Genomic DNA, 27,173 nt, shown 5'->3' on the forward strand with positions numbered 1-27,173 from the left:
AGAAGAAAGGCTTTGTCTAAAGAAGGGAAAGGTCCCCTGAGGGTGGCAGTAAGGGCCAGTAAAGGGTTGTTAGTAGAAGAAAGGCTGTGTTTAAAGAAGGGAAAGGTCCCCTGAGGGTGGCAGTAAGGGCCAGTAAAGGGTTGTTAGTAGAAGAAAGGCTGTGTTTAAAGAAGGGAAAGGTCCCCTGAGGGTGGCAGTAAGGGCCAGTAAAGGGTTGTTAGCGGAAGAAAGGCTGTGTTTAAAGAAGGGAAAGGTCCCCTGAGGGTGGCAGTAAGGGCCAGTAAAGGGTTGTTAGTAGAAGAAAGGCTGTGTTTAAAGAAGGGAAAGGTCCCCTGAGGGTGGCAGTAAGGGCCAGTAAAGGGTTGTTAGTAGAAGAAAGGCTGTGTTTAAAGAAGGGAAAGGTCCCCTGAGGGTGGCAGTAAGGGCCAGTAAAGGGTTGTTAGTAGAAGAAAGGCTGTGTTTAAAGAAGGGAAAGGTCCCCTGAGGGTGGCAGTAATGGCCAGTAAAGGGTTGTTAGTAGAAGAAAGGCTGTGTTTAAAGAAGGGAAAGGTCCCCTGAGGGTGGCAGTAAGGGCCAGTAAAGGGTTGTTAGTAGAAGAAAGGCTGTGTTTAAAGAAAGGAAAGGTCCCCTGAGGGTGGCAGTAAGGGCCAGTAAAGGGTTGTTAGTAGAAGAAAGGCTGTGTTTAAAGAAGGGAAAGGTCCCCTGAGGGTGGCAGTAAGGGCCAGTAAAGGGTTGTTAGCGGAAGAAAGGCTGTGTTTAAAGAAGGGAAAGGTCCCCTGAGGGTGGCAGTAAGGGCCAGTAAAGGGTTGTTAGTAGAAGAAAGGCTGTGTTTAAAGAAGGGAAAGGTCCCCTGAGGGTGGCAGTAAGGGCCAGTAAAGGGTTGTTAGCGGAAGAAAGGCTGTGTTTAAAGAAGGGAAAGGTCCCCTGAGGGTGGCAGTAAGGGCCAGTAAAGGGTTGTTAGTAGAAGAAAGGCTGTGTTTAAAGAAGGGAAAGGTCCCCTGAGGGTGGCAGTAAGGGCCAGTAAAGGGTTGTTAGTAGAAGAAAGGCTGTGTTTAAAGAAGGGAAAGGTCCCCTGAGGGTGGCAGTAAGGGCCAGTAAAGGGTTGTTAGTAGAAGAAAGGCTGTGTTTAAAGAAGGGAAAGGTCCCCTGAGGGTGGCAGTAAGGGCCAGTAAAGGGTTGTTAGCGGAATAAAGGATGTGTTTAAAGAAGGGAAAGGTCCCCTGAGGGTGGCAGTAAGGTCCAGTAAAGGGTTGTTAGTAGAAGAAAGGCTGTGTTTAAAGAAGCGAAAGGTCCCCTGAGGGTGGCAGTAAGGGCCAGTAAAGGGTTGTTAGCGGAAGAAAGGCTGTGTTTAAAGAAGGGAAAGGTCCCCTGAGGGTGGCAGTAAGGGCCAGTAAAGGGTTGTTAGTAGAAGAAAGGCTTTGTCTAAAGAAGGGAAAGGTCCCCTGAGGGTGGCAGTAAGGGCCAGTAAAGGGTTGTTAGTAGAAGAAAGGCTGTGTTTAAAGAAGGGAAAGGTCCCCTGAGGGTGGCAGTAAGGGCCAGTAAAGGGTTGTTAGCGGAAGAAAGGCTGTGTTTAAAGAAGGGAAAGGTCCCCTGAGGGTGGCAGTAAGGGCCAGTAAAGGGTTGTTAGTAGAAGAAAGGCTGTGTTTAAAGAAGGGAAAGGTCCCCTGAGGGTGGCAGTAAGGGCCAGTAAAGGGTTGTTAGCGGAAGAAAGGCTGTGTTTAAAGAAGGGAAAGGTCCCCTGAGGGTGGCAGTAAGGGCCAGTAAAGGGTTGTTAGTAGAAGAAAGGCTGTGTTTAAAGAAGGGAAAGGTCCCCTGAGGGTGGCAGTAAGGGACAGTAAAGGGTTGTTAGTAGAAGAAAGGCTGTGTTTAAAGAAGGGAAAGGTCCCCTGAGGGTGGCAGTAAGGGCCAGTAAAGGGTTGTTAGCGGAAGAAAGGCTGTGTTTAAAGAAGGGAAAGGTCCCCTGAGGGTGGCAGTAAGGGCCAGTAAAGGGTTGTTAGTAGAAGAAAGGCTGTGTTTAAAGAAGGGAAAGGTCCCCTGAGGGTGGCAGTAAGGGCCAGTAAAGGGTTGTTAGCGGAAGAAAGGCTGTGTTTAAAGAAGGGAAAGGTCCCCTGAGGGTGGCAGTAAGGGCCAGTAAAGGGTTGTTAGCGGAAGAAAGGCTGTGTTTAAAGAAGGGAAAGGTCCCCTGAGGGTGGCAGTAAGGGCCAGTAAAGGGTTGTTAGTAGAAGAAAGGCTGTGTTTAAAGAAGGGAAAGGTCCCCTGAGGGTGGCAGTAAGGGCCAGTAAAGGGTTGTTAGTAGAAGAAAGGCTGTGTTTAAAGAAGGGAAAGGTCCCCTGAGGGTGGCAGTAAGGGCCAGTAAAGGGTTGTTAGTAGAAGAAAGGCTGTGTTTAAAGAAGGGAAAGGTCCCCTGAGGGTGGCAGTAAGGGCCAGTAATGGGTTGTTAGCGGAATAAAGGATGTGTTTAAAGAAGGGAAAGGTCCCCTGAGGGTGGCAGTAAGGGCCAGTAAAGGGTTGTTAGTAGAAGAAAGGCTGTGTTTAAAGAAGGGAAAGGTCCCCTGAGGGTGGCAGTAAGGGCCAGTAAAGGGTTGTTAGCGGAAGAAAGGCTGTGTTTAAAGAAGGGAAAGGTCCCCTGAGGGTGGCAGTAAGGGCCAGTAAAGGGTTGTTAGTAGAAGAAAGGCTTTGTCTAAAGAAGGGAAAGGTCCCCTGAGGGTGGCAGTAAGGGCCAGTAAAGGGTTGTTAGTAGAAGAAAGGCTGTGTTTAAAGAAGGGAAAGGTCCCCTGAGGGTGGCAGTAAGGGCCAGTAAAGGGTTGTTAGCGGAAGAAAGGCTGTGTTTAAAGAAGGGAAAGGTCCCCTGAGGGTGGCAGTAAGGGCCAGTAAAGGGTTGTTAGTAGAAGAAAGGCTGTGTTTAAAGAAGGGAAAGGTCCCCTGAGGGTGGCAGTAAGGGCCAGTAAAGGGTTGTTAGCGGAAGAAAGGCTGTGTTTAAAGAAGGGAAAGGTCCCCTGAGGGTGGCAGTAAGGGCCAGTAAAGGGTTGTTAGTAGAAGAAAGGCTGTGTTTAAAGAAGGGAAAGGTCCCCTGAGGGTGGCAGTAAGGGACAGTAAAGGGTTGTTAGTAGAAGAAAGGCTGTGTTTAAAGAAGGGAAAGGTCCCCTGAGGGTGGCAGTAAGGGCCAGTAAAGGGTTGTTAGCGGAAGAAAGGCTGTGTTTAAAGAAGGGAAAGGTCCCCTGAGGGTGGCAGTAAGGGCCAGTAAAGGGTTGTTAGTAGAAGAAAGGCTGTGTTTAAAGAAGGGAAAGGTCCCCTGAGGGTGGCAGTAAGGGCCAGTAAAGGGTTGTTAGCGGAAGAAAGGCTGTGTTTAAAGAAGGGAAAGGTCCCCTGAGGGTGGCAGTAAGGGGCAGTAAAGGGTTGTTAGTAGAAGAAAGGCTGTGTTTAAAGAAGGGAAAGGTCCCCTGAGGGTGGCAGTAAGGGGCAGTCAAGGGTTGTTAGTAGAAGAAAGGCTGTGTTTAATAACTTTCCAGAAAAGGGGTGTCCTATGAAGCAGGTTGGAGGAGTTAGCGAGGTAACTTTGGTCAACTCTGAGTTTAACTGGTACCATGAAAGTGTCTTACCCTTTACCTTTTAGTCAGGTACATTTCTATGGCAACAAATCCTTCAGAACTAACCTGCTCTGGAGCAGGCTAACTCTGGGTTAACTCCATTTATCCTGAATGAAGTGTCTGAGCCACGAGTTGAGGACCAATGAAATCAGATTCCCTCCCTCTCACAGTGATTGTCATCATTCCCTTCATTTGAGGAAGACGACTGATTCAATGTTAGTATTTTATTAGTAAATGTTTTTTTTTGTGTAAAAAATAGTCATTAAAATACGTATCACATGACACATTTTGTAAGGACAGCATTTGCTTTCCAAACTGTCCGTTTTTCTCGCAATTATATTTTCAAATTTGTTAAAGGCAAACTGACAGCTGTAACCAACCATAGACATAGATGTCAGTTCCCATTCAAGTCAGGACTGGCAGCCATTGTTAGTGTACCCATGAGTTTAACAGTCAAATTGTCAGGTTTAGAGGTTTCAAAACCCTTCTATGGATTATATGTCTATGGCCACAACACAACAATCGGTTCCACAGATAGATGGAGTGATGGGAGTGGGATAAAAGGTGCTTGTGCATAAGCACCAAAGAAGGCATTAATGATAGGTAATAAAATAAAGGCCCTTCTAAAAGCCTATATCACACCATAGACTGCTGAATTTGGAAGATAATTTTCTTTCATTTTGATTTCGGCACAAATAAAAATGTGCACTGACTCGCCCATGGATTGATGTTTCAGCATTGTCTCAATGAAGAGTTCGGTGTTCGACTAGCCATGTGCGACATGCACGCGCAGTTACAAGCCTGCTAGAGTTACCGGCAGGAGGACGAGCAATATCCCACGTTGTAGTACTTGGATGTGAAGTTAACTGAAGCTGGTTAGCTTTAGAAAACCCTGAGTATCTCTGTCTTGCTTTGTAATACACCTCAGGTTGTCCAGAAATCCTGGTTGGAGGACTTCGTATTTCACTTCTGATTCTGGAAATCTTCCAACTTGGATTTGAGGAAAACCTGGAAACTTTGGGAAAGTTGCAAGAATTTTACAACTCTAGTCTCAAATCAGACGCAATACACACACCTCCTAACTGGTGACCAATGAAAATACACAGTACACACCCCTCCTAACTGGTGACCAATGAAAATACACAGTACACACCCCTCCTAACTGGTGACCAATGTAGGCCATCCGCCCATCAGCCAGACGTGTGATTGGGTAGCGCAGAGGAAGGGCAGAACGGTTAGCGAAGCGCGCTGATTGGCTGTCCTCCAGGGCTCGGATGATGTCATCGATGATGCAGGTATTCTTGTCGTCGAGAAGACAGAGGTGGGAGAAAGAGTAGTTGAACCCCAACACTGGAACCTGGAGCTGAACGACAGCACGGTGGAGCTGAAGAGAGAGACATTTCCTTATATCTGTGTTTCTTTACCAATCCATTCAATCAGTAGTGATGTCATTGCCTTTACACAGGAAACAAGCCTGTTATTTTGGAACATGAAAGTACCTGTATGTATGTAATACACAGTGCATTCGGAAAGTATTCAGACCCCTTGACTTTTTCCACATTTTGTTACTTTACAGCCTTATTCTAAAATTGATTAAATTGTTTTTTCCCCCTCATCAATCTACACACAATACCCCATAATGACTAAGTAAAAACAGGTTTTTAGAAATGTGTGGTCCTCTGTAGCTCAAATTGGTAGAGCATGGCGCTTGTAATGCCAAGGTAGTGGGTTCGATCCCCGGGACCACCCATACACAAAAATGTATGCATGCATGACTGTAAGTCGCTTTGTATAAAAGTGTCTGCTAAATGGCATATTATTATATTTATTAAAAATAAAAACACGGAAATATAACATTTACATAAGTATTCAGACCTTTTACTCAGTACTTTGTTGAAGCAACTGTGGCAGCGATTACAGCCTCGAGTCTTCTTTGGTATGACACTACAAGCTTGGCACACCTGTATTTGGGGAGTTTCTCCCATTCTTCTCTGCAGATCCTCTCAAGCTCTGTCAGGTTGGATGGGGAGTGTTGCTGCAAAGCTATTTTCAGGTCTCTCCAGAGATGTTTGATCAGGTTCAAGTCCGGGCTCTGGCTGGGCCACTCAAGGGTCTTGGTGGTTCCAAACTTTTTCCATTTAAGGATTATGAAGGCCACTGTGTTCTTGGGGACCTTCAATGCTGTACATAATTTTTGATACCCTTCCCCAGATCTGTGCCTTGACACAATCCTGTCACGGAGCTCTACGGACAATTCCTTCGACCTCATGGCTTGGTTGTTGCTCTGACATTCACTGTCAACTGTGGGACCTTATATAGACTGGCATCTGCCTTTCCAGATCACGTCCAATCAATTGAATTTACCACAGGTGGACTCCAATCAAGATGTAGAAACATCAAGGATGATCAATGGAATCAGGATGCACCTGAGCTCAATTTCGAGTCTGAATACTTATGCAAATAAGGTATTTCTGTTGTTGGTTTTTTATAAATATGCAAAAATGTCTAACAAACTGTTTTCGCTTTGTCATTATGGGGTATTGTGTGTAGATTGATGAGGAAAAATAATAATTTAATCCATTTTAGAATAAGGCTGTAACGTAACAACATGTGGAAAAAGGGAAGGGGTCTGAATACTTTCCGAATGCACTGCATACACCTATTCTATAATCTACCTACTACCATATGTACCAGTATGTATATAATTACATTCCTATAATTATACTGTTTGTGTACTGTATGTCCAATAATACAGTACAAACACTGTATTGGGAGAAGTATCGACAGATTAAGAAGCATTCTGTTCTGTTTCCATGGCAAGAAGACAACAGGGATCATGCACGTAGTTACAGTTACTAGGAAACAGCGATGCAATTCACAGTGTGTGGGCGGAGTTATCACCCACCTTGGAATGCTGCATCTACCAGTGCTCGTGTGTGTGTGTATGGTGACTAGACTACCCATTACATCCCATACGTCACCTTCAACATCTGAGCCTTAACCCCTAACATTGATCAGATTTGAAAACAATGTGTTGTTACTGACTGGATGGAACGGCTCCTTGGGACTGCAATGCTACTTCCTGCTTTAACCCTGCTCCAAATAGCAGACATCCTGATTTGTTATAAACACTTCTGATAAAGTATCAAACATCCCTGACTTTGACTGTATTAGTAATAGATCAGTATTAAGGTGTTCATTATTTACCAGTATATGTTCTCCACAGCTGGTTCAGACCATATGTACACACTACACTACATTTTACATGTTGGTCATTTAGCAGATGCTCTTCTCCAGAGCGACTTACAGTTAGTGCATTCATCTTAAGTTAGCTAGATGGGACAACCACATATCACAGGCATAGAAAGTAAACCCAGATTAGACCGTCGGACTGCCAGATGGTGAAGCGTGATTCATCACTCCAGAGAAAGCGTTTCCACTGCTCCAGAGTCCAATGGCGGCGAGTTTACACCACTCCAGCCGGCGCTTGGCATTGTTCATGGTGATCTTAGGCTTGTGTGCGGCTGCTCGGCCATGGAACCCATTTCATGAAGCTCCCGATGAACAGTTATTGTGCTGACGTTGCTTCCAGAGGGAGTCTGGAACTCAGTAGTGAGTGTTGCGACCAAGGACAGACAATGTTTACGCGATACGCACTTCAGCGGTCCCGTTCTGTGAGCTTGTGTGGCCTACCACTTCACGGTTGAGCCGTTGTTGCTCCTAGACATTTCCACTTCACAATAACAGCACTTACAGTTTACCAGGGCAGCTCTAGCAGGGCAGAAATGTGAAGAACTGACTTGTTGGAAAGGTGACATCCTATGACGGTGCCACGTTGAAAATCACTGAGCTCTTCAGTAAGGCCATTCTACAGCTAATGTTAGACTATGGAGATTGCATGGCTGTGTGCTCGATTATATACACCTATCAGCAACGGGTGTGGTTGAAATTGCCGAATCCACTAATTTGACGGGGTGTCCACATACTTTTGAATACATAGTGTATCCCCTGACCAGGCTGGCTGACTGGCTCAGAATATACAGTGTTTTCGGAAAGTATTCAGACCGCTTGACTTTTACCACATTTTGTTACATTACAGCCTTATTCTAAAATATATATTGTTTAAATGTCTCAGCAATCTACACACAATACCCCATAATGACGAAGCGAAAACAGGTTTTTTATTTCTTTTGAAAATGGATTACAACTAAAAAAACATAAATACCTTATTTACAAAACTATTCACACCCTTTACTATGAGACTCCAAATGGAGCTCAGGTACACCCTGTTTCCATTGCTCATCCTTGAGATGTTTCTACAACTTGATTGGAGTCCACCTGTGGTACATTCTATTGATTGGACATGATTTGGAAAGGCACACACCTGTCTATATAAGGTCCCACAGTTGACAGTGCATGTCAGAGCAAAAACCAAGCCATGCGGTCGAAGGAATGGTCCGTAGAGCGCCGAGACAGGATTGTGTCGAGGCACAGATCTGGGGAAAGGTACCAAAAAATGTCTGCAGCATTGAAGGTCCCCAAGAACACAGTGGCCTCCATCATTCTTAAATGGAAGAAGTTTGGAACCACCAAGACTCTTCCTAGAGCTGGCCACCCGGACAAACTGAGCAATCGGGGGAGAAGGGCCTTGGTCAGGGAGGTGACCAAGAACCCGATGGTCACTCTGACAGAGCTCTGGAGTTTCTCTGTGGAGATGGGAAAACCTTCCAGAAGGACAACCATCTCTGCAGCACTCCACCAATCAGGCCTTTATGGTACAGTGGCCAGACGGAAGCCACTCCTCAGTAAAAGGCACATGACAGCCCACTTGGAGTTTGCCAAAAGGCACCTAAAGACTCTCAGACCATGAGAAACAAGATTATCTGAACCAAGATTGAACTCTTTGGCCTGAATGCCAAGCGTCACGTCTGGAGGAAACCTGGCACCATCCCTACGGTGAAGCATGGTGGTAGCAGCATCATGCTATGGGGATATATTTCAGCGGCAGGGACTGGGAGACTAGTCAGGATCGGGGCAAAGATGAACGGAGCAAAGTACAGAGAGAACCTTGATGAAAATCTGCTCCGGAGCTCTCAGGACCTCAGACTGGGGAGAAGGTTCACCTTCCAACAGGACAACGACCCCAAGCACACAGCCAAGACAACGCAGGAGTGGCTTCAGGACAAGTCTCTGAATGTCCTTTAGTGGCCCAGCTGGGCCCGGACTTGACATGTGTGCCAAGCTTGTAGCGTCATACCCAAGAAGACTCGAGGCTGTAATCGCTGCCAAAGTTGCTTCAACAAAGTACTGAGAAAAGAGTCAGAATAATAATAATAATAATAATATGCCATTTAGCAGACGCTTTTATCCAAAGCGAATACTTATGTAAATGTTATATTTCAGATGTTTTCTATTTTGTTTTGCAAAAATGTCTAAAAACTGGTTTCTGCTTTGTCATTATGATGTATTGTGTAGATTGATGAGGGAAAAAAACAATTTAATCAATTTTAGAATAAGGCTGTATCGTAACAAAATGTGGAAAAAGTCAAGAGGTCTGAATACTTTCTGAAGGCACTGTATATACCTCCTGGCCTGGCTGACTGACTGAATGGTTCAGACTATATATACTTCCTGGCCTGGCTGACTGACTGGTTCAGACTATATATACCTGTTGGCCTGGCTGACTGACTGGTTCAGACTATATATACCTGTTGGCCTGGCTGACTGACTGGTTCAGACTATATATACCTGTTGGCCTGGCTGACTGACTGACTGGTTCAGACTATATATACCTGTTGGCCTGGCTGACTGACTGACTGGTTCAGACTATATATACCTCCTGGCCTGGCTGACTGACTGGTTCAGACTATATATACCTGTTGGCCTGGCTGACTGACTGACTGGTTCAGACTATATATACCTGTTGGCCTGGCTGACTGACTGACTGGTTCAGACTATATATACCTCCTGGCCTGGCTGACTGACTGGTTCAGACTATATATACCTCCTGGCCTGGCTGACTGACTGACTGACTGGTTCAGACTATATATACCTCCTGGCCTGGCTGACTGACTGGTTCAGACTATATATACCTCCTGGCCTGGCTGACTGACTGGTTCAGACTATATATACCTGTTGGCCTGGCTGACTGACTGGTTCAGACTATATATACCTCCTGGCCTGGCTGACTGACTGGTTCAGACTATATATACCTCCTGGCCTGGCTGACTGACTGGTTCAGACTATATATACCTCCTGGCCTGGCTGACTGACTGGTTCAGACTATATATACCTCCTGGCCTGGCTGACTGGCTGACTGACTGGTTCAGACTACACATACTTCCTGGCCTGGCTGACTGACTGGTTCAGACTATATATACCTCCTGGCCTGGCTGACTGACTGGTTCAGACTATATATACCTCCTGGCCTGGCTGACTGACTGGTTCAGACTATATATACCTCCTGGCCTGGCTGACTGACTGGTTCAGACTATATATACCTCCTGGCCTGGCTGACTGACTGGTTCAGACTATATATACCTCCTGGCCTGGCTGACTGACTGGTTCAGACTATATATACCTACTGGCCTGGCTGACTGACTGGTTCAGACTATATATCCCTCCTGGCCTGGCTGACTGACTGGTTCAGACTATATATACCTCCTGGCCTGGCTGACTGACTGGTTCAGACTATATATACCTCCTGGCCTGGCTGACTGACTGGTTCAGACTATATATACCTCCTGGCCTGGCTGACTGGCTGACTGACTGGTTCAGACTATATATACCTCCTGGCCTGGCTGACTGACTGGTTCAGACTATATATACCTCCTGGCCTGGCTGACTGACTGGTTCAGACTATATATACCTCCTGGCCTGGCTGACTGACTGGTTCAGACTATATATACCTCCTGGCCTGGCTGACTGGCTGACTGACTGGTTCAGACTATATACCCTCCTGGCCTGGCTGACTGACTGGTTCAGACTATATATACCTCCTGGCCTGGCTGACTGACTGGTTCAGACTATATATCCCCCCTGGCCTGGCTGACTGACTGGTTCAGACTATATATACCTGTTGGCCTGGCTGACTGACTGGTTCAGACTATATATACCTCCTGGCCTGGCTGACTGACTGGTTCAGACTATATATACCTCCTGGCCTGGCTGACTGACTGGTTCAGACTATATATACCTCCTGGCCTGGCTGACTGACTGGTTCAGACTATATATACCTCCTGGCCTGGCTGACTGACTGGTTCAGACTATATATACCTGTTGGCCTGGCTGACTGACTGGTTCAGACTATATATACCTCCTGGCCTGGCTGACTGACTGGTTCAGACTATATATACCTCCTGGCCTGGCTGACTGACTGGTTCAGACTATATATACCCTCCTGGCCTGGCTGACTGACTGGTTCAGACTATATATACCTCCTGGCCTGGCTGACTGACTGGTTCAGACTATATATACCCTCCTGGCCTGGCTGACTGACTGGTTCAGACTATATATACCTCCTGGCCTGGCTGACTGACTGGTTCAGACTATATATACCTCCTGGCCTGGCTGACTGACTGGTTCAGACTATATATACCTCCTGGCCTGGCTGACTGACTGGTTCAGACTATATATACCTCCTGGCCTGGCTGACTGACTGGTTCAGACTATATATACCTCCTGGCCTGGCTGACTGACTGGTTCAGACTATATATACCTGTTGGCCTGGCTGACTGACTGGTTCAGACTATATATACCTGTTGGCCTGGCTGACTGACTGGTTCAGACTATATATACCCTCCTGGCCTGGCTGACTGACTGGTTCAGACTATATATACCTCCTGGCCTGGCTGACTGACTGGTTCAGACTATATATACCTCCTGGCCTGGCTGACTGACTGGTTCAGACTATATATACCTCCTGGCCTGGCTGACTGACTGGTTCAGACTATATATACCTCCTGGCCTGGCTGACTGACTGGTTCAGACTATATATCCCTCCTGGCCTGGCTGACTGACTGGTTCAGACTATATATACCTCCTGGCCTGGCTGACTGGCTGACTGACTGGTTCAGACTATATATACCCTCCTGGCCTGGCTGACTGACTGGTTCAGACTATATATACCTCCTGGCCTGGCTGACTGACTGGTTCAGACTATATATACCTCCTGGCCTGGCTGACTGACTGGTTCAGACTATATATACCTCCTGGCCTGGCTGACTGACTGGTTCAGACTATATATCCCTCCTGGCCTGGCTGACTGACTGGTTCAGACTATAAATACCTCCTGGCCTGGCTGACTGACTGGTTCAGACTATATATCCCTCCTGGCCTGGCTGACTGGCTGACTGACTGGTTCAGACTATATATACCTCCTGGCCTGGCTGACTGACTGGTTCAGACTATATATCCCTCCTGGCCTGGCTGACTGGCTGACTGACTGGTTCAGACTATATATCCCTCCTGGCCTGGCTGACTGACTGGTTCAGACTATATATACCTCCTGGCCTGGCTGACTGACTGGTTCAGACTATATATACCCTCCTGGCCTGGCTGACTGACTGGTTCAGACTATATACCCTCCTTGCCTGGCTGACTGACTGGTTCAGACTATATATACCTCCTGGCCTGGCTGACTGACTGGTTCAGACTATATATACCTCCTGGCCTGGCTGACTGACTGGTTCACACTATATATACCTCCTGGCCTGGCTGACTGACTGGTTCAGACCATATATACCTCCTGGCCTGGCTGACTGACTGGTTCAGACTATATACCCCTCCTGGCCTGGCTGACTGACTGACTGCTGCTCATCTGGCTGGCCCTGTGTCTGTGTGGTTTTTACACTGAGAGCAGAGTGTGTTTAGCGAACATAAACTAGGCCGCTATATCATTCTCTGAACAACACACGCATGCGCGCACACACAGCGTTACCTTGAGTACTAGGTCTGTGTGTGAAGGGTCCAGGATGTTGCCTCTCCTAGATGTCACTATAACACGGCCATAACGACCTGGAGTCTGCAGGTCAGAGTACAGGGTGTGTTTAGATCTGTTGGTAACAAACACACAAAGAAACAGACCTTTCAGTCCACCATTATTATTAGATATACTACAGTGCATTCGGAAAGTATTCAGACCCCTTGACTTCTTCCACCCTTTATTATGTTACAGGCTTATTCTAAAATTGATTAAATAGTTTTTTCCCCTCATCAGTCTACACACAATACCCCATAATGACAAAGCAAAAACAGGTCTCCTCCCATAGGTCTCCTCCCATAGGTCTCCTCCCACAGGTCTCCTCCCATAGTACTCCTCCCATAGGTCTCCTCCCATAGGTCTCCTCCCACAGGTCTCCTCCCACAGGTCTCCTCCCATAGGTCTCCTCCCATAGGTCTCCTCCCATAGGTCTCCTCCCACAGGTCTCCTCCCACAGGTCTCCTCCCATAGGTCTCCTCCCATAGGTCTCCTCCCACAGGTCTCCTCCCATAGGTCTCCTCCCATAGGTCTACTCCCATAGGTCTCCTCCCATAGGTCTCCTCCCACAGGTCTCCTCCCATAGTACTCCTCCCATAGGCCTCCTCCCATAGGTCTCCTCCCATAGGTCTCCTCCCACAGGTCTCCTCCCATAGGTCTCCTCCCATAGGTCTCCTCCCACAGGTCTCCTCCCATAGGTCTCCTCCCAATAGGTCTCCTCCCATAGGTCTCCTCCTACAGGTCTCCTCCCACAGGTCTCCTCCCATAGGTCTCCTCCCATAGGTCTCCTCCCATAGGTCTCCTCCCACAGGTCTCCTCCCACAGGTCTCCTCCCACAGGTCTCCTCCCATAGGTCTCCTCCCACAGGTCTCCTCCCATAGGTCTCCTCCCACAGGTCTCCTCCCACAGGTCTCCTCCCATAGGTCTCCTCCCATAGGTCTCCTCCCATAGGTCTCCTCCCACAGGTCTCCTCCCATATGGTACTGTCCACTTTCTATTCCGCTGTGTTTTGGATTTTTGTTTGGAATGGCACGGTTAAATCAAGCTTTTTAGTACGGCACATTTCAGACATGGAATTCAACGCTATGTGCTTCACAGGGAAAAACTAATAAAAAAACATTGAAAATAAAAACTTCAATATTTACACACAACAAACAGGATTAAAAAAGCAAAATAATAACAATAAGAACTGAATGACTAAAAAGCACAAGGAAAAGCACAAGGAACAGCACAAGGAACAGCACAAGGAAAAGCACAAGGAACAGCACAAGGAAAAGCACAAGGAACAGCACAAGGAACAGCACAAGGAAAAGCACAAGGAACAGCACAAGGAACAGCACAAGGAAAAGCACAAGGAAAAGCACAAGGAAAAGCACAAGGAACAGCACAAGGAACAGCACAAGGAAAAGCACAAGGAACAGCACAAGGAACAGCACAAGGAACAGCACAAGGAACAGCACAAGGAACAGCACAAGGAAAAGCACAAGGAACAGCACAAGGAACAGCACAAGGAACAGCACAAGGAAAAGCACAAGGAAAAGCACAAGGAAAAGCACAAGGAACAGCACAAGGAACAGCACAAGGAAAAGCACAAGGAAAAGCACAAGGAAAAGCACAAGGAACAGCACAAGGAAAAGCACAAGGAACAGCACAAGGAACAGCACAAGGAAAAGCACAAGGAAAAGCACAAGGAAAAGCACAAGGAACAGCACAAGGAACAGCACAAGGAAAAGCACAAGGAACAGCACAAGGAACAGCACAAGGAACAGCACAAGGAAAAGCACAAGGAAAAGCACAAGGAACAGCACAAGGAACAGCACAAGGAAAAGCACAAGGAACAGCACAAGGAAAAGCACAAGGAACAGCACAAGGAACAGATACAATGAACAGCACAAGGAACAGCACAAGGAAAAGCACAAGGAAAAGCACAAGGAACAGCACAAGGAACAGCACAAGGAAAAGCACAAGGAACAGCACAAGGAACAGCACAAGGAAAAGCACAAGGAAAAGCACAAGGAAAAGCACAAGGAACAGCACAAGGAAAAGCACAAGGAAAAGCACAAGGAACAGATACAAGGAACAGCACAAGGAACAGATACAAGGAACAGCACAAGGAAAAGCACAAGGAACAGCACAAGGAAAAGCAAAGCTAAAAATATGTTTTAAGATCTCTTTTAATAGGTTTCGGCCCCCCTCAGGATCTCTGGCAGGCTATTCCAGAGGCTGGGGGCATAGTAACTCAAGGCTGCCTCTCCATGCCTTTTGGTCCTGGCTTTGGGATAGTTAAAAGGCCAGTGCCAGAGGACCTGAGGGACCTACTGGGTACATAACTTAAAAGCATGTCTGACATGTATTGGGGTGCATAATCATGGATTGATTAAAAAACCAATAGAAGAATCTTAAAATGAATTCTAAAACTCACAGGCAGCCAGTGAAGAGACCTTAAAACCGTTGTAATGTGTGCTCTCCGTCTGGTCTTGATAATATGTAGATCATAGTAGATAATAGTAGAAAATATGTAGATAATATGTAGATACAGTTGAAGTCTGAAGTTTACATACACCTTAGCCAAATACATTTATACTCAGTTTTTCACAATTCCTGACATTTAATCCTAGTAAAAATCCCCTGTCTTAGGTCAGTTAGGATCACCACTTTATTTTAAGAATGTGAAATGTCAGAATAATAGTAGAGAGAATTATTTACTTCAGCTTTTATTTCTTTCATCACATTCCCAGTGGGTCAGACATTTACATACACTCAATTAGTATTTGGTAGCATTGCCTTTAAATTGTTTAACTTGAGTCAAACGTTTCGTGTAGCCTTCCACAAGCTTCCCACAATAAATTGGGTGAATTTTGGCCCATTCCTCCTGACAGAGCTGGTGTAACTGAGTCAGGTTTGTGGGCCTCCTTGCTCGCACACACATTTTTCAGTTCTGCCCACAAATGTTCTATAGGATTGAGGTCAGGCCTTTGTGATGGCCACTCCAATACCTTGACTTTGTTGTCCTTAAGCCATTTTGCCACAACTTTGGAAGTATGCTTGGGGTCATTGTCCATTTGGAAGACCCATTTGCGACCAAGCTTTAACTTCCTGACTGATGTCTTGAGATGTTGCTTCAATATATCCACATCATTTTCCTTCTTCATGATGCCATCTATTTTGTGAAGTGCACCAGTCCCTCCTGCAGCAAAGCACCCCCACAGCATGATGCTGCCACCCCCGTGCTTCACGGTTGGGATGGTGTTCTTCGGCTTGCAAGCAGCCCCCTTTTCTCCCCAAACATAACGATGGTCATTATGGCCAAAAAGTACGATCTTTGTCCCCATGTGCAGTTGCAAACTGTAGTCTGGCTTTTTTATGGCGGTTTTGGAGCAGTGGCTTCTTCCTTGCTGAGCGGCCTTTCAGGTTATGTCGATATAGGACTAATTTTACTGTGGATATAGATACTTTTGTACCTGTTTCCTCCAGCATCTTCACAAGGTCCTTTGCTGTTGTTCTGGGATTGATATGCACTTTTCGCATCAAAGTACGTTAATCTCTAGGAGACAGAACGTATGTATGTAAACTTACGACTTCAACTGTAACAGTAGATAATATGTAGATAAAATGTAGACAGTAGTTGATAATATGTAGGTAATAGTAGATAATATGTTGACAATAGTAGATAATATGTAGATAACAGTACATCATATGCAGATCACATGTAGATCATATGTAGATAATAGTAGGTAATAGTAGGTAATAGGAGGTAATAGTAGATAATATGTAGGTAATAGTAGGTAATAGTAGATAATAGTAGGTAATAGTAGGTAATAGTAGATAATATGTTGACAATAGTAGATAATATGTAGATAACAGTACATCATATGCAGATCACATGTAGATCATATGTAGATAATAGTAGGTAATAGTAGGTAATAGTAGGTAATAGTAGATAATATGTAGGTAATAGTAGGTAATAGTAGATAATAGTAGGTAATAGTAGGTAATAGTAGATAATATGTAGGTAATAGTAGATAATATGTAGGTAATAGTAGATAATAGTAGGTAATAGTAGGTAATAGTAGATAATAGTAGGTAATAGTAGGTAATAGTAGGTAATAGTAGATAATAGTAGGTAATAGTAGGTAATAGTAGGTAATAGTAGGTAATAGTAGATAATAGTAGGTAATAGTAGGTAATAGTAGATAATAGTAGATAATAGTAGGTAATAGTAGGTAATAGTATATAACAGTAGATAATAGTAGGTAATAGTAGGTAATAGTAGGTAATAGTAGGTAATAGTAGATAATAGTAGGTAATAGTAGATAATAGTAGATAATAGTAGGTAATAGTAGGTAATAGTATATAATATGTAGGTAATAGTAGGTAATAGTAGGTAATAGTGGGTAATAGTAGGTAATAGTAGGTAATAGTAGATAATAGTAGGTAATAGTAGGTAATAGTAGGTAATAGTAGGTAATAGTAGATAATAGTAGATAATAGTAGGTAATAGTAGGTAATAGTATATAATATGTAGGTAATAGTAGGTAATAGTAGGTAATAGTGGGTAATAGTAGGTAATAGTAGATAATATGTAGGTAATAGTAGGTAATAGTAGGTAATAGTAGGTAATAGTAGATAATATTAGGTAATAGTAGGTAATAGTAGATAATATGAAGGTAATAGTAGGTAATAGTAGGTAATAGTAGGTAATAGTAGGTAATAGTAGATAATATGTAGGTAATAGTAGGTAATAGTAGGTTATAGTAGGTAATATGTAGGTAATAGTAGGTAATAGTAGGTAATAGTAGGTAATAGTAGGTAATAGTAGGTAATATGTAGGTAATAGTAGGTAATAGTAGGTAATAGTAGGTAATAGTAGATAATATGTAGGTAATAGTAGATAATATGTAGGTAATAGTAGATAATAGTAGGTAATAGTAGATAATAGTAGGTAATAGTAGGTAATAGTAGATAATAGTATGTAATAGTAGATAATAGTAGGTAATAGTAGATAATAGTAGGTAATAGTAGGTAATAGTAGGTAATAGTAGATAATATGTAGGTAATAGTAGGTAATAGTAGGTAATAGTAGATAATAGTAGGTAATAGTAGGTAATAGTAGGTAATAGTAGATAATAGTAGATAATAGTAGGTAATAGTAGATAATAGTAGGTAATTATTTATTTATTTTTATTTATTTTTAGTCATTTAGCAGACGCTCTTATCCAGAGCGACTTACAGGAGCAATTAGGGTTAAGTGCCTTGCTCAAGGGCACATCGACAGATTTGTCACCTAGTCGGCTCGGGGATTAGAACCAGCGACCTTTCGGTTACTGGCACAACGCTCTTACCCACTAAGCTACCTGCCGCCACTAATAGTAGATAATAGTAGGTAATAGTAGGTAATAGTAGATAATAGTAGATAATAGTAGATAATAGTAGGTAATAGTAGGTAATAGTAGGTAATAGTAGATAATAGTAGGTAATAGTAGATAATAGTAGGTAATAGTAGGTAATACAGTATGTACGTATTATCTATATACTGTATCATCTACTATTATCAATATATTATCTACTAATCTTACAGTGCATTCGGAAAGTATTCAAACCCCTTTACTTTTTCCCACATTTTGTTTACGTTACAGCATTATTCTAAAATGGATTAAATACAATGTATTCCTCCAAACTATACACAATACCCCATAATGACAAAGTGAAAACAGGTTTTTAGAAATCTTATTTACATCAGTATTCAGACCCTTTGCTATGACACTCGAAATTGAGCCCAGGTGCATCCTGTTTCCATTTGTCATCCTTGAGATGTTTCTACAACTTGATTGGAGTCCACCTGTGGTAAATTCAATTGATTATTTGGAAAGGAACACACCTGTCTATATAAGGTCTCACAGGTTGCCACCCGACCAAACTGAGCAATCGGGGGAGAAGGGCCTTGGTCAGGGAGGTGACCAAGAACCAGATTGTCACTCTGACAGAGCTCCAGAGTTCCTCTGTGGAGATGGGAGAACCTTCCAGAAGGACAGCACTCCACCAATCCTGCCTTTTTGGTAGAGAGGCCAGACGGAAGCCACTCCTCAGTAAAAGCCACATGACAACCCTCTCAGACCATGATAAACAAGATTCTCTGGTCTGATGAAACCAAGATTGAACGCTTTGACTTGAATGCCAAGTGTCACGTCTGGAGGAAACCTGGCACCATCCCTACAGTGAAGCATGGAGGTGGCAGCATCATGCTGTGGGGATGTTTTTCAGCGGTAGGGACTGGGAGACTAGTCAGGATCGAGGGAAAGATGAACCATGCAAAGTACAGAGAGATCCTTGATGAAAACCTGCTCCAGAGCGCCCAGGACCTCAGACTGGGGCGAAGGTTTACCTTCCCACATGACAACAACCCTAAGCACACAGCCAAGACAACACAGGAGTGGCTTCAGGACAAGTCTCTGAATGTCCTTGAGCGGCCCAGCCAGAGCCCGGACTTGAACCTGATTTAACATCTCTGGAGAGACCTGAAAATCGCTGTGCAGCGACACTCCCCATCCAACCTGACAGAGCTTGAGAGGATCTGCAGAGAATAATGGGAGAAACTCCCCAAATACAGGTGTGCCAAGCTTGTAACGTCATTCCCAAGAAGAGTCGAGGCTGTAATTGCTGCCAAATTCGCTTCAACAAAGTACGGAGTAAAGGGTCTGAATACTTATGTAAATGTCATATTTCCATTTTTTTTTTTTTATACATTTCCAAAAACTTCAAAAAAAACTGTTTTTGCTTGGGGTATTGTGTGTACATTGATGAGGAAAAATATATATTTAATCAATTTTAGAATAAGGATGTAACATAACAAAATGTGGAAAAAGTCAAGGGGTCTGAATACTTTCCGAATGCACTGTAATAGTAAATAATATGTAGATAATAGTAAATAATTTAGCTTTGTTTGTAACTTATTTTGTAACTTATTTTGTACATAATGTTGCTGCTACCGTCTCTTATGACCGAAAAGAGCTTCTGGACATCAGAACAGCGATTACTCACCTCGAACTGGACTAATAACTTTTCTGTAATATCTTATGTTTCACTGAGTCGTGGCTGAACGACGACACAGATAATATAGAGCTGGCTGGGTTTTCTGTGCATCGGCAGGACAGAACAGCTACGTCTGGTAAGACGAGGGGTGTGGGTGTGTGTCTATTTGTCAATAACAGCTGGTGCGCAATGTCTAATGTTAAAGAAGTCTCGAGGTATTGCTCGCCTGAGGTAGAGTACCTTGTAATAAGCTGTAGACCCACTATCTACCAAGAGAGTTTTCATCTATATTATTCGTAGCTGTCTATTTACCACCACAAACCGATGCTGGCACTAAGACCGCACTCAACGAGCTGTATAAGGCCATAAGCAAACAAGAAAATGCTCATCCAGAAGCGGCGCTCCTAGTGGCTGGGGACTTTAATGCAGGCAAACTTAAATCAATTTTACCTAATTTCTACCAGCATGTCACATGTGCAACCAGAGGAAAAAAAATTATAGACCACCTTTTCTCCACACACAGAGACGCATACAAAGCACTCCCTCGCCCTCCATTTTGCAAATCTGACCATAATTCTATCCTCCTGATTCCTGCTTACAAGCGAAAACTAAAACAGGAAGTACCAGTGACTCGGTCAATACAGAAGTGGTCAGATGACGCGGATGCTACGCTACAGGACTGTTTTGCTGGCACAGACTGGAATATGTTCTGGGATTCATCCAATGGCATTGAGGAGTATACCACCTCAGTCACCGGCTTCATCAATAAATGCATCGACGACGTCATCCCTACAGTGACCGTACGTACATATCCCAACCAGAAGCCATGGATTACAGGCAACATCCGCACCGAGCTAAAGGGTAGAGCTGACGCTTTCAAGGAGCGGGACACTAATCCAGACGCTTATAAGAAATCCCGCTACACCCTCAAACGAACCATCGAACAGGCAAAGCGTCCATACAGGACTAAGATTGAATCCTACTACACCGGCTCTGATGCTTGTCGGATGTGGCAGGGCTTGCAAACTATTACGGACTACAAAGGGAAACCCAGCCGCGAGCTGCCCAGTGACGCTAGCCTACCAGACGAGCTAAAAGCCTTTTATAATCGCTTCGAGGCAAGCAACACTGAAGCATGCATGAGAGCATCAGCTGTTCCAGATGACTGTGTGATCACGCTCTCGGTATTCGATGTGAGCAAGACCTTTAAACAGGTCAACATTCCCAACGCCGCGGAGCCAGACGGATTACCAGGACGTGTACTCAAAGCATGCGCAGACCAACTGGCAAGCGTCTTCACTGACATTTTCAACCTCTCCCTGACCGAGTCATAATACCTACATGTTTCAAGCAGACCACCATAGTCCCTGTGCCCATGAACACTAAGATAACCTGCCTAAATGACTACCGACCCTTAGGACTTACATCTGTAGCCATGAAGTGGTTTGAAAGGCTGGTCATGGCTCACATCAACAGCATTATCCCAGAAACCCTAGACCCACTCCAACTCGCATACCGCCCCAACAGATCCACAGATGACGCAATCTCAATCGCACTCCACACATCAACACCATCATCCCGGAAACCCTAGACCCACTCTAATTTGCATACCGCCCTAACAGATCAACAGATGACGCAATCTCAATCGCACTCCACACTGCCCTCTCCCACCTGGACAAAATGAACACCTATGTGATAATGCTGTTCATTGACTACAGCTCAGCGTTCAACACCATAGTGCCCACAAAGCTCATCACTAAGCTAAGGACCCTGGGACTAAACACCTCTCTCTGCAACTGGATCCTGGACTTCCTGACGGGCCGCCCCCAGGTGGTAAGGGTAGGCAACAACATATCTGCCACGCTGATCCTCAACACGGGGGCCCCTCAGGGGTGCGTGCTCAGTCCCCTCCTGTACTCTCTGTTCACCCACGACTGCATGGCCAAACACGACTCCAACACAATTGTTAAGTTTGCTGACGACACAACAGTGGTAGGCCTGATCACCGACAACGATGAGACAGCCTATAGGGAGGAGGTCAGAGACCTGGGAGTGTGGTGCCAGGACAACAACCTCTCCCTAAATGTGAGCAAGACAAAGGAGCTGTTCGTGGACTACAGGAAAAGGTGGGCCGAACAGGCCCCCATTAACATCGACGGGGCTGTAGTAGAGCGGGTCGAGGGTTTCAAGTTCCTTGGTGTCCACATCACCAACTAACTATCATGGTCCAAACACACCAAGACAGTTGTGAAGAGGGCACGACAAAGCCTATTACCCCTCAGAAGACTGAAATGATTTGGCATGGGTCCCCAGATCCTCAAAAAGTTATACAGTTGCACCATCGAGAGCATCCTGACTGGTTGCATCACCGCCTGGTATGGCAACTGCTCGGCATCTGACCGTAAGGCGCTACAGAGGATATTGCATATGGCCCAGTACATCACTGGTACCAAGCGTCCTGCCATCCAGGACCTATATACTAGGCAGTGTCAGAGGAAGGCCCAAAAAATTGCCAAAGACTCCAGCCACCCAAGTCATAGACTGCTCTCTCTGCTACCGCACGGCAAGCGGTACCGGAGAGCCAAGACTAGAACCAAAAGGCTCCTTAAAAGCTTCTACCCCCAAGCCATAAGGCTGCTGAACAATTAATCAAATGGCCACCCTGACTATTTACATTGACCCTTTGTTTTTTACACTGCTGCTACTTGCTGTTTATTATCTATGCATAGTCACTTTACCCCTACCTACATGTACAAATTACCTCGACTAACCTGTATCCCCACACATTGACTCGGTACCGGTACCCCCTGTATATAGCCTTGTAATTGTTATTTATTTGTGTTATTTTTTAATTTATTTTTTAACTTTAGTTTATTTATTAAATATTTTCTGAACTCTTTCTTGAACTGCATTGTTGGTTAAGCGCTTGTAATTAAGCATTTCACCTGTTGTATTCATCACAAGTGACATGATTTGATAATAGTAGATAATATCTAGATAATATCTAGATAATATCTAGATAATAGTAGATAATAATAGATAATATGTAGATAATAGGTAGATAATATGTAGATAATATGTAGATAGTATTAGATAATAGTAGATTATATATAAATAATATGTAGATAATAGTAGATCATATGTAGATAATATGTAGATAATACAGTATGTAGATAATAAGTAGATAATACAGTATGTAGATAATATGTAGATAATACAGTATGTAGATAATATGTAGATAATAGTAGATAATATGTAGATAATAATCGATAATATGTAGATAATAATAGATAATATGTAGATAATAATCGATAATATGTAGATAATAGTAGATAATATGTAGATAATAATCGATAATATGTAGATAATAATAGATAATAAGTAGATAATAGTAGATAATATGTAGATAATAATAGATTATATGTAAATAATATGTAGATAATAGTAGATAATATGTAGATAATAGCAGATAATATGTAGATAGTATTAGATAATACAGTATGTAGATAATAAGTAGATAATATGTAGATAATATGTAGATAGAAGATAATATGTAGATAATATGTAGATAATAGCAGATAATATGTAGATAATAGTAGATATTATGTAGATAATATGTAGATAATAGCAGATAATATGTAGATAATATGTAGATATATGTAGATAATAGTAGATAATATGTAGATAATAATAGATAATATGTAGATAATAGTAGATATGTAGATAATAGTAGATAATATGTAGATAATATGTTGATAATAGTAGATATGTAGATTATAGTAGATATGTAGATAATAGTAGATAATATGTAGATAATATGTTGATAATATGTTGATAATATGTTGTTAATAGTAGATAATATGTAGATAATATGTTAATAATAGTAGATATGTAGATTATAGTAGATATGTAGATAATAGTAGATAATATGTAGATAATATGTTGATAATAGTAGATATGTAGATTATAGTAGATATGTAGATAATAGTAGATAATATGTAGATAATATGTTGATAATATGTTGATAATAATAGATAATATGTAGATAATAGTAGATATGTAAATAGTAGATAATATGTAGATAATATGTTGATAATAGTAGATATGTAGATAATAGTAGATATGTAGATAATAGTAGATAATATGTAGATAATATGTTGATAATAGTAGATATGTAGATTATAGTAGATATGTAGATAATAGTAGATAATATGTAGATAATATGTAGATAATATGTAGATAATATGTAGATAATATGTTGATAATAGTAGATAATATGTATATAATAGTAGATATGTAGATAATAGTAGATATGTAGATAATAGTAGATAATATGTAGATAATATGTTGATAATAGTAGATAATATGTAGATAATAGTAGATATGTAGATAATAGTAGATAATATGTAGATAATATGTTGATAATAGTAGATATGTAGATAATAGTAGATAATATGTAGATAATATGTTGATAATAGTAGATATGTAGATAATAGTAGATAATATGTAGATAATATGTGGATAATATGTAGACAATAGTAGAGCATAGTAGATCATAGCAGATAATATATACAGTGGCTTGCGAAAGTATTCACCTCCCTTGGCATTTTTCCTATTTTGTTGCCTTACAACCTGGAGTTAAAATAGATTTTTGGGGGGGTTTGTATAATTTGATTTACACAACATGCCCCCCCCCCCCCCCCTCTACTTTGTAGAGCCAGCTTTTGCAGCAGTTACAGCTGCAAGTCTCTTGGGGTATGTCTCTATAAGCTTGGCACATCTAGCCACTGGGATTTTTGCCCATTCTTCAAGGCAAAACTGCTCCAGCTCCTTCAAGTTGGATGGGTTCCACTGGTGTACCACATATTCTCAATTGGATTGAGGTCTGGGCTTTGACTAGGCCATTCCAAGACACTTAAATGTTTCCCCTTAAACCACTCGAGTGTTGCTTTAGCAGTATGCTTAGGGTCATTGTCCTGCTGGAAGGTGAACCTCCGTCCCAGTCTCAAATCTCTGGAAGACTGAAACAGGTTTCCCTCAAGAATTTCCCTGTATATAGCGCCATCCCATCATTCCTTCAATTCTGACCAGTTTCCCAGTCCCTGCCGATGAAAAACATCCCCACAGCATGATGCTGCCACCACCATGCTTCACTGTGGGGATGGTGTTCTCGGGGTGATGAGAGGTGTTGGGTTTGCACCAGATATATAATTTTCCTTGATGGCCAAAATGCTCAATTTGAGTCTAATCTGACCAGAGTACCTTCTTCCATATGTTTGGGGAGTCTCCCACATGCCTTTTGGCGAACACCAAACCTGTTTGCTTATTATTTTCTTTAAGCAATGGCTTTTTTCTGGCCACTCTTCCGTAAAGCCCAGCTCTGTGGAGTGTACGGCTTAAAGTGGTCCTATGGACAGATACTCCAATCTCCGCTGTGGCGCTTTGCAGCTCCTTCAGGGTTATCTTTGGTCTCTTTGTTGCCTCTCTGATTAATGCCCTCCTTGCCTGGTCCGTGAGTTTTGGTGGGCGGCCCTCTCTTGGCAGGTTTGTTGTGGTGCCATATTCTTTTCATTTTTTAAATAATGGATTTAATGGGATGTTCAAAGTTTCGGATATTTTTTTATAACCCAACCCTGATCTGTACTTCTCCACAACTTTGTCCCTGACCTGTTTGGAGAGCTCCTTGGTCTTCATGGTGCCGCTTGCTTGGTGGTGCCCCTTGCTTAGTGGTGTTGCAGACTCTGGGGCCTTTCAGAACAGGTGTATATATACTGAGATCATGTGACACTTAGATTGCACACAGGTGGACTTTATTTAACTAATTATGTGACTTCTGAAGGTAATTGGTTGCACCAGATCTTATTTAGGGGCTTCATAGCAAAGGGGGTGAATACATTCTGCACGAGCACTTTTCCGTTATTTGTTTTTTAGAATTCTTTGAAATAAGTTATTATTTTCATTTCACCAATTTGGACTATTTTGTTTATGTCCATTACATGAAATCCAAATAAAAATCAATTTAAAATACAGGTTGTAATGCAACAAAATAGGAAAAACGCCATGTGGGATGAATACTTTTGCAAGGCACTGTAGATAATAGTATATAATATGTAAACAATAGTAAATAATATGTAGATAATATGTTGATAGTAGTAGACGATATGTAAATAATAGTAGATAACAGATGATAATATGTAGATAATATGTAGATCATAGTAGAAACAGAGCGATTAGACAGTAATAGTAGATAACAGACCTGTTGACAGGAAACAGTGAGTCCACCAGGTTTCCTTCTATCTTCGCCAGACTGTGTTTAGGAACCAGCAGGGCCTCCACGTTACCTTCCACTCTGTACCGACTGAAACCCCCCCAACACACACACACACACACACACACACACACACACACACAATAGCAGAATAACTTTGTGCAACATGTCATCATGGAGGAGTCTGCTTCAGGCCTGCACCAATCAACATGTCATCATGGAGGAGTCTGCTTCAGGCCTGCACCAATCAACATGTCATCATGGAGGAGTCTGCTTCAGGCCTGCACCAATCAACATGTCATCATGGAGGAGTCTGCTTCAGGCCTGCACCAATCAACATGTCATCATGGAGGAGTCTGCTTCAGGCCTGCACCAATCAACATGTCATCATGGAGGAGTCTGCTTCAGGCCTGCACCAATCAACATGTCATCATGGAGGAGTCTGCTTCAGGCCTGCACCAATCAACATGTCATCATGGAGGAGTCTGCTTCAGGCCTGCACCAATCAACATGTCATCATGGAGGAGTCTGCTTCAGGCCTGCACCAATCAACATGTCATCATGGAGGAGTCTGCTTCAGGCCTGCACCAATCAACATGCTGTGGCCCTTTACGCCATGTGGATTATTTTTCTGAATATAAAAATATAACATTGAGCTCTGTATGTGTAGGTGTGTCTGTGTGTTTGTTACCTGAAGCTGGCCCCCAGCAGGACAGACACAAGTACGGGGGCAGAGGCGAAGAAGACTGGGTGGCTCGCTATGAACCGACCCAGAGCCTGGAAAGAGCTCCTCAGGCCTGCCTGCAACACCTGCATCACACAAACACATAGATACACACACACACACACACACATGAACATCCTTCCTCACTTTCTCTCTCACACACACACACACAAACATCCTTCTCTCTCTCACACACACACCTGGCGCAGCATCCTCCTAGCGCGCTCTGGACACAACGTCTTGAGCCTCTCCCACCAGCAAGTGGAAACAGCGGGCACGCCGACCATCAGGTGCACGCAGCATCGGGTCCGCAGGCAGGCAGGCAGGCAGGCACTACTGTCCCAGTGTTCTCCGGTAGACAGACAGACAGACAGGAAGGAGGACAGCCCGGTTCTCCCTGGTCAGACAGCTCCTTTTCAGGGCTTCACTCATCAGAGCCCCTGGTGGCAGACTGGAGCTCCAACAGATATATAACCTGCATATCTCTGTCTCTCTCTCTATCTCTCTCTCTCTCTCTCTGTCTCTCTGTCTCTCTATCTCTCTCTCTCTCTCTCTCTCTCTCTCTCTATCTCTGTCTCTCTGTCTCTC

General features: G+C 43.4%; 1 protein-coding gene across 1 annotated transcript in view; it reads right to left on the reverse strand.

Annotated features, from left to right (window-relative positions):
- ptchd1 (patched domain containing 1) overlaps positions 1–26,872 on the reverse strand; it is a gene marked incomplete at both ends in the record, with an annotated part of 76,461 nt that extends 49,589 nt beyond the window's left edge. Inside the window, 5 exons of the mRNA XM_084140436.1 lie at positions 4,741–4,971; positions 12,526–12,640; positions 25,850–25,951; positions 26,553–26,671; positions 26,786–26,872. Coding sequence (XP_083996562.1) covers positions 4,741–4,971; positions 12,526–12,640; positions 25,850–25,951; positions 26,553–26,671; positions 26,786–26,872 — 654 coding nt within the window. The remainder of the gene's footprint in view (positions 1–4,740; positions 4,972–12,525; positions 12,641–25,849; positions 25,952–26,552; positions 26,672–26,785) is intronic.
- Between the last annotated feature and the right edge of the window lie 301 nt (positions 26,873–27,173).

The sequence above is a fragment of the Coregonus lavaretus genome, assembly GCF_964263955.1.
Source record: "Coregonus lavaretus genome assembly, chromosome: 2".
Classification (NCBI taxonomy): domain Eukaryota; kingdom Metazoa; phylum Chordata; class Actinopteri; order Salmoniformes; family Salmonidae; genus Coregonus; species Coregonus lavaretus.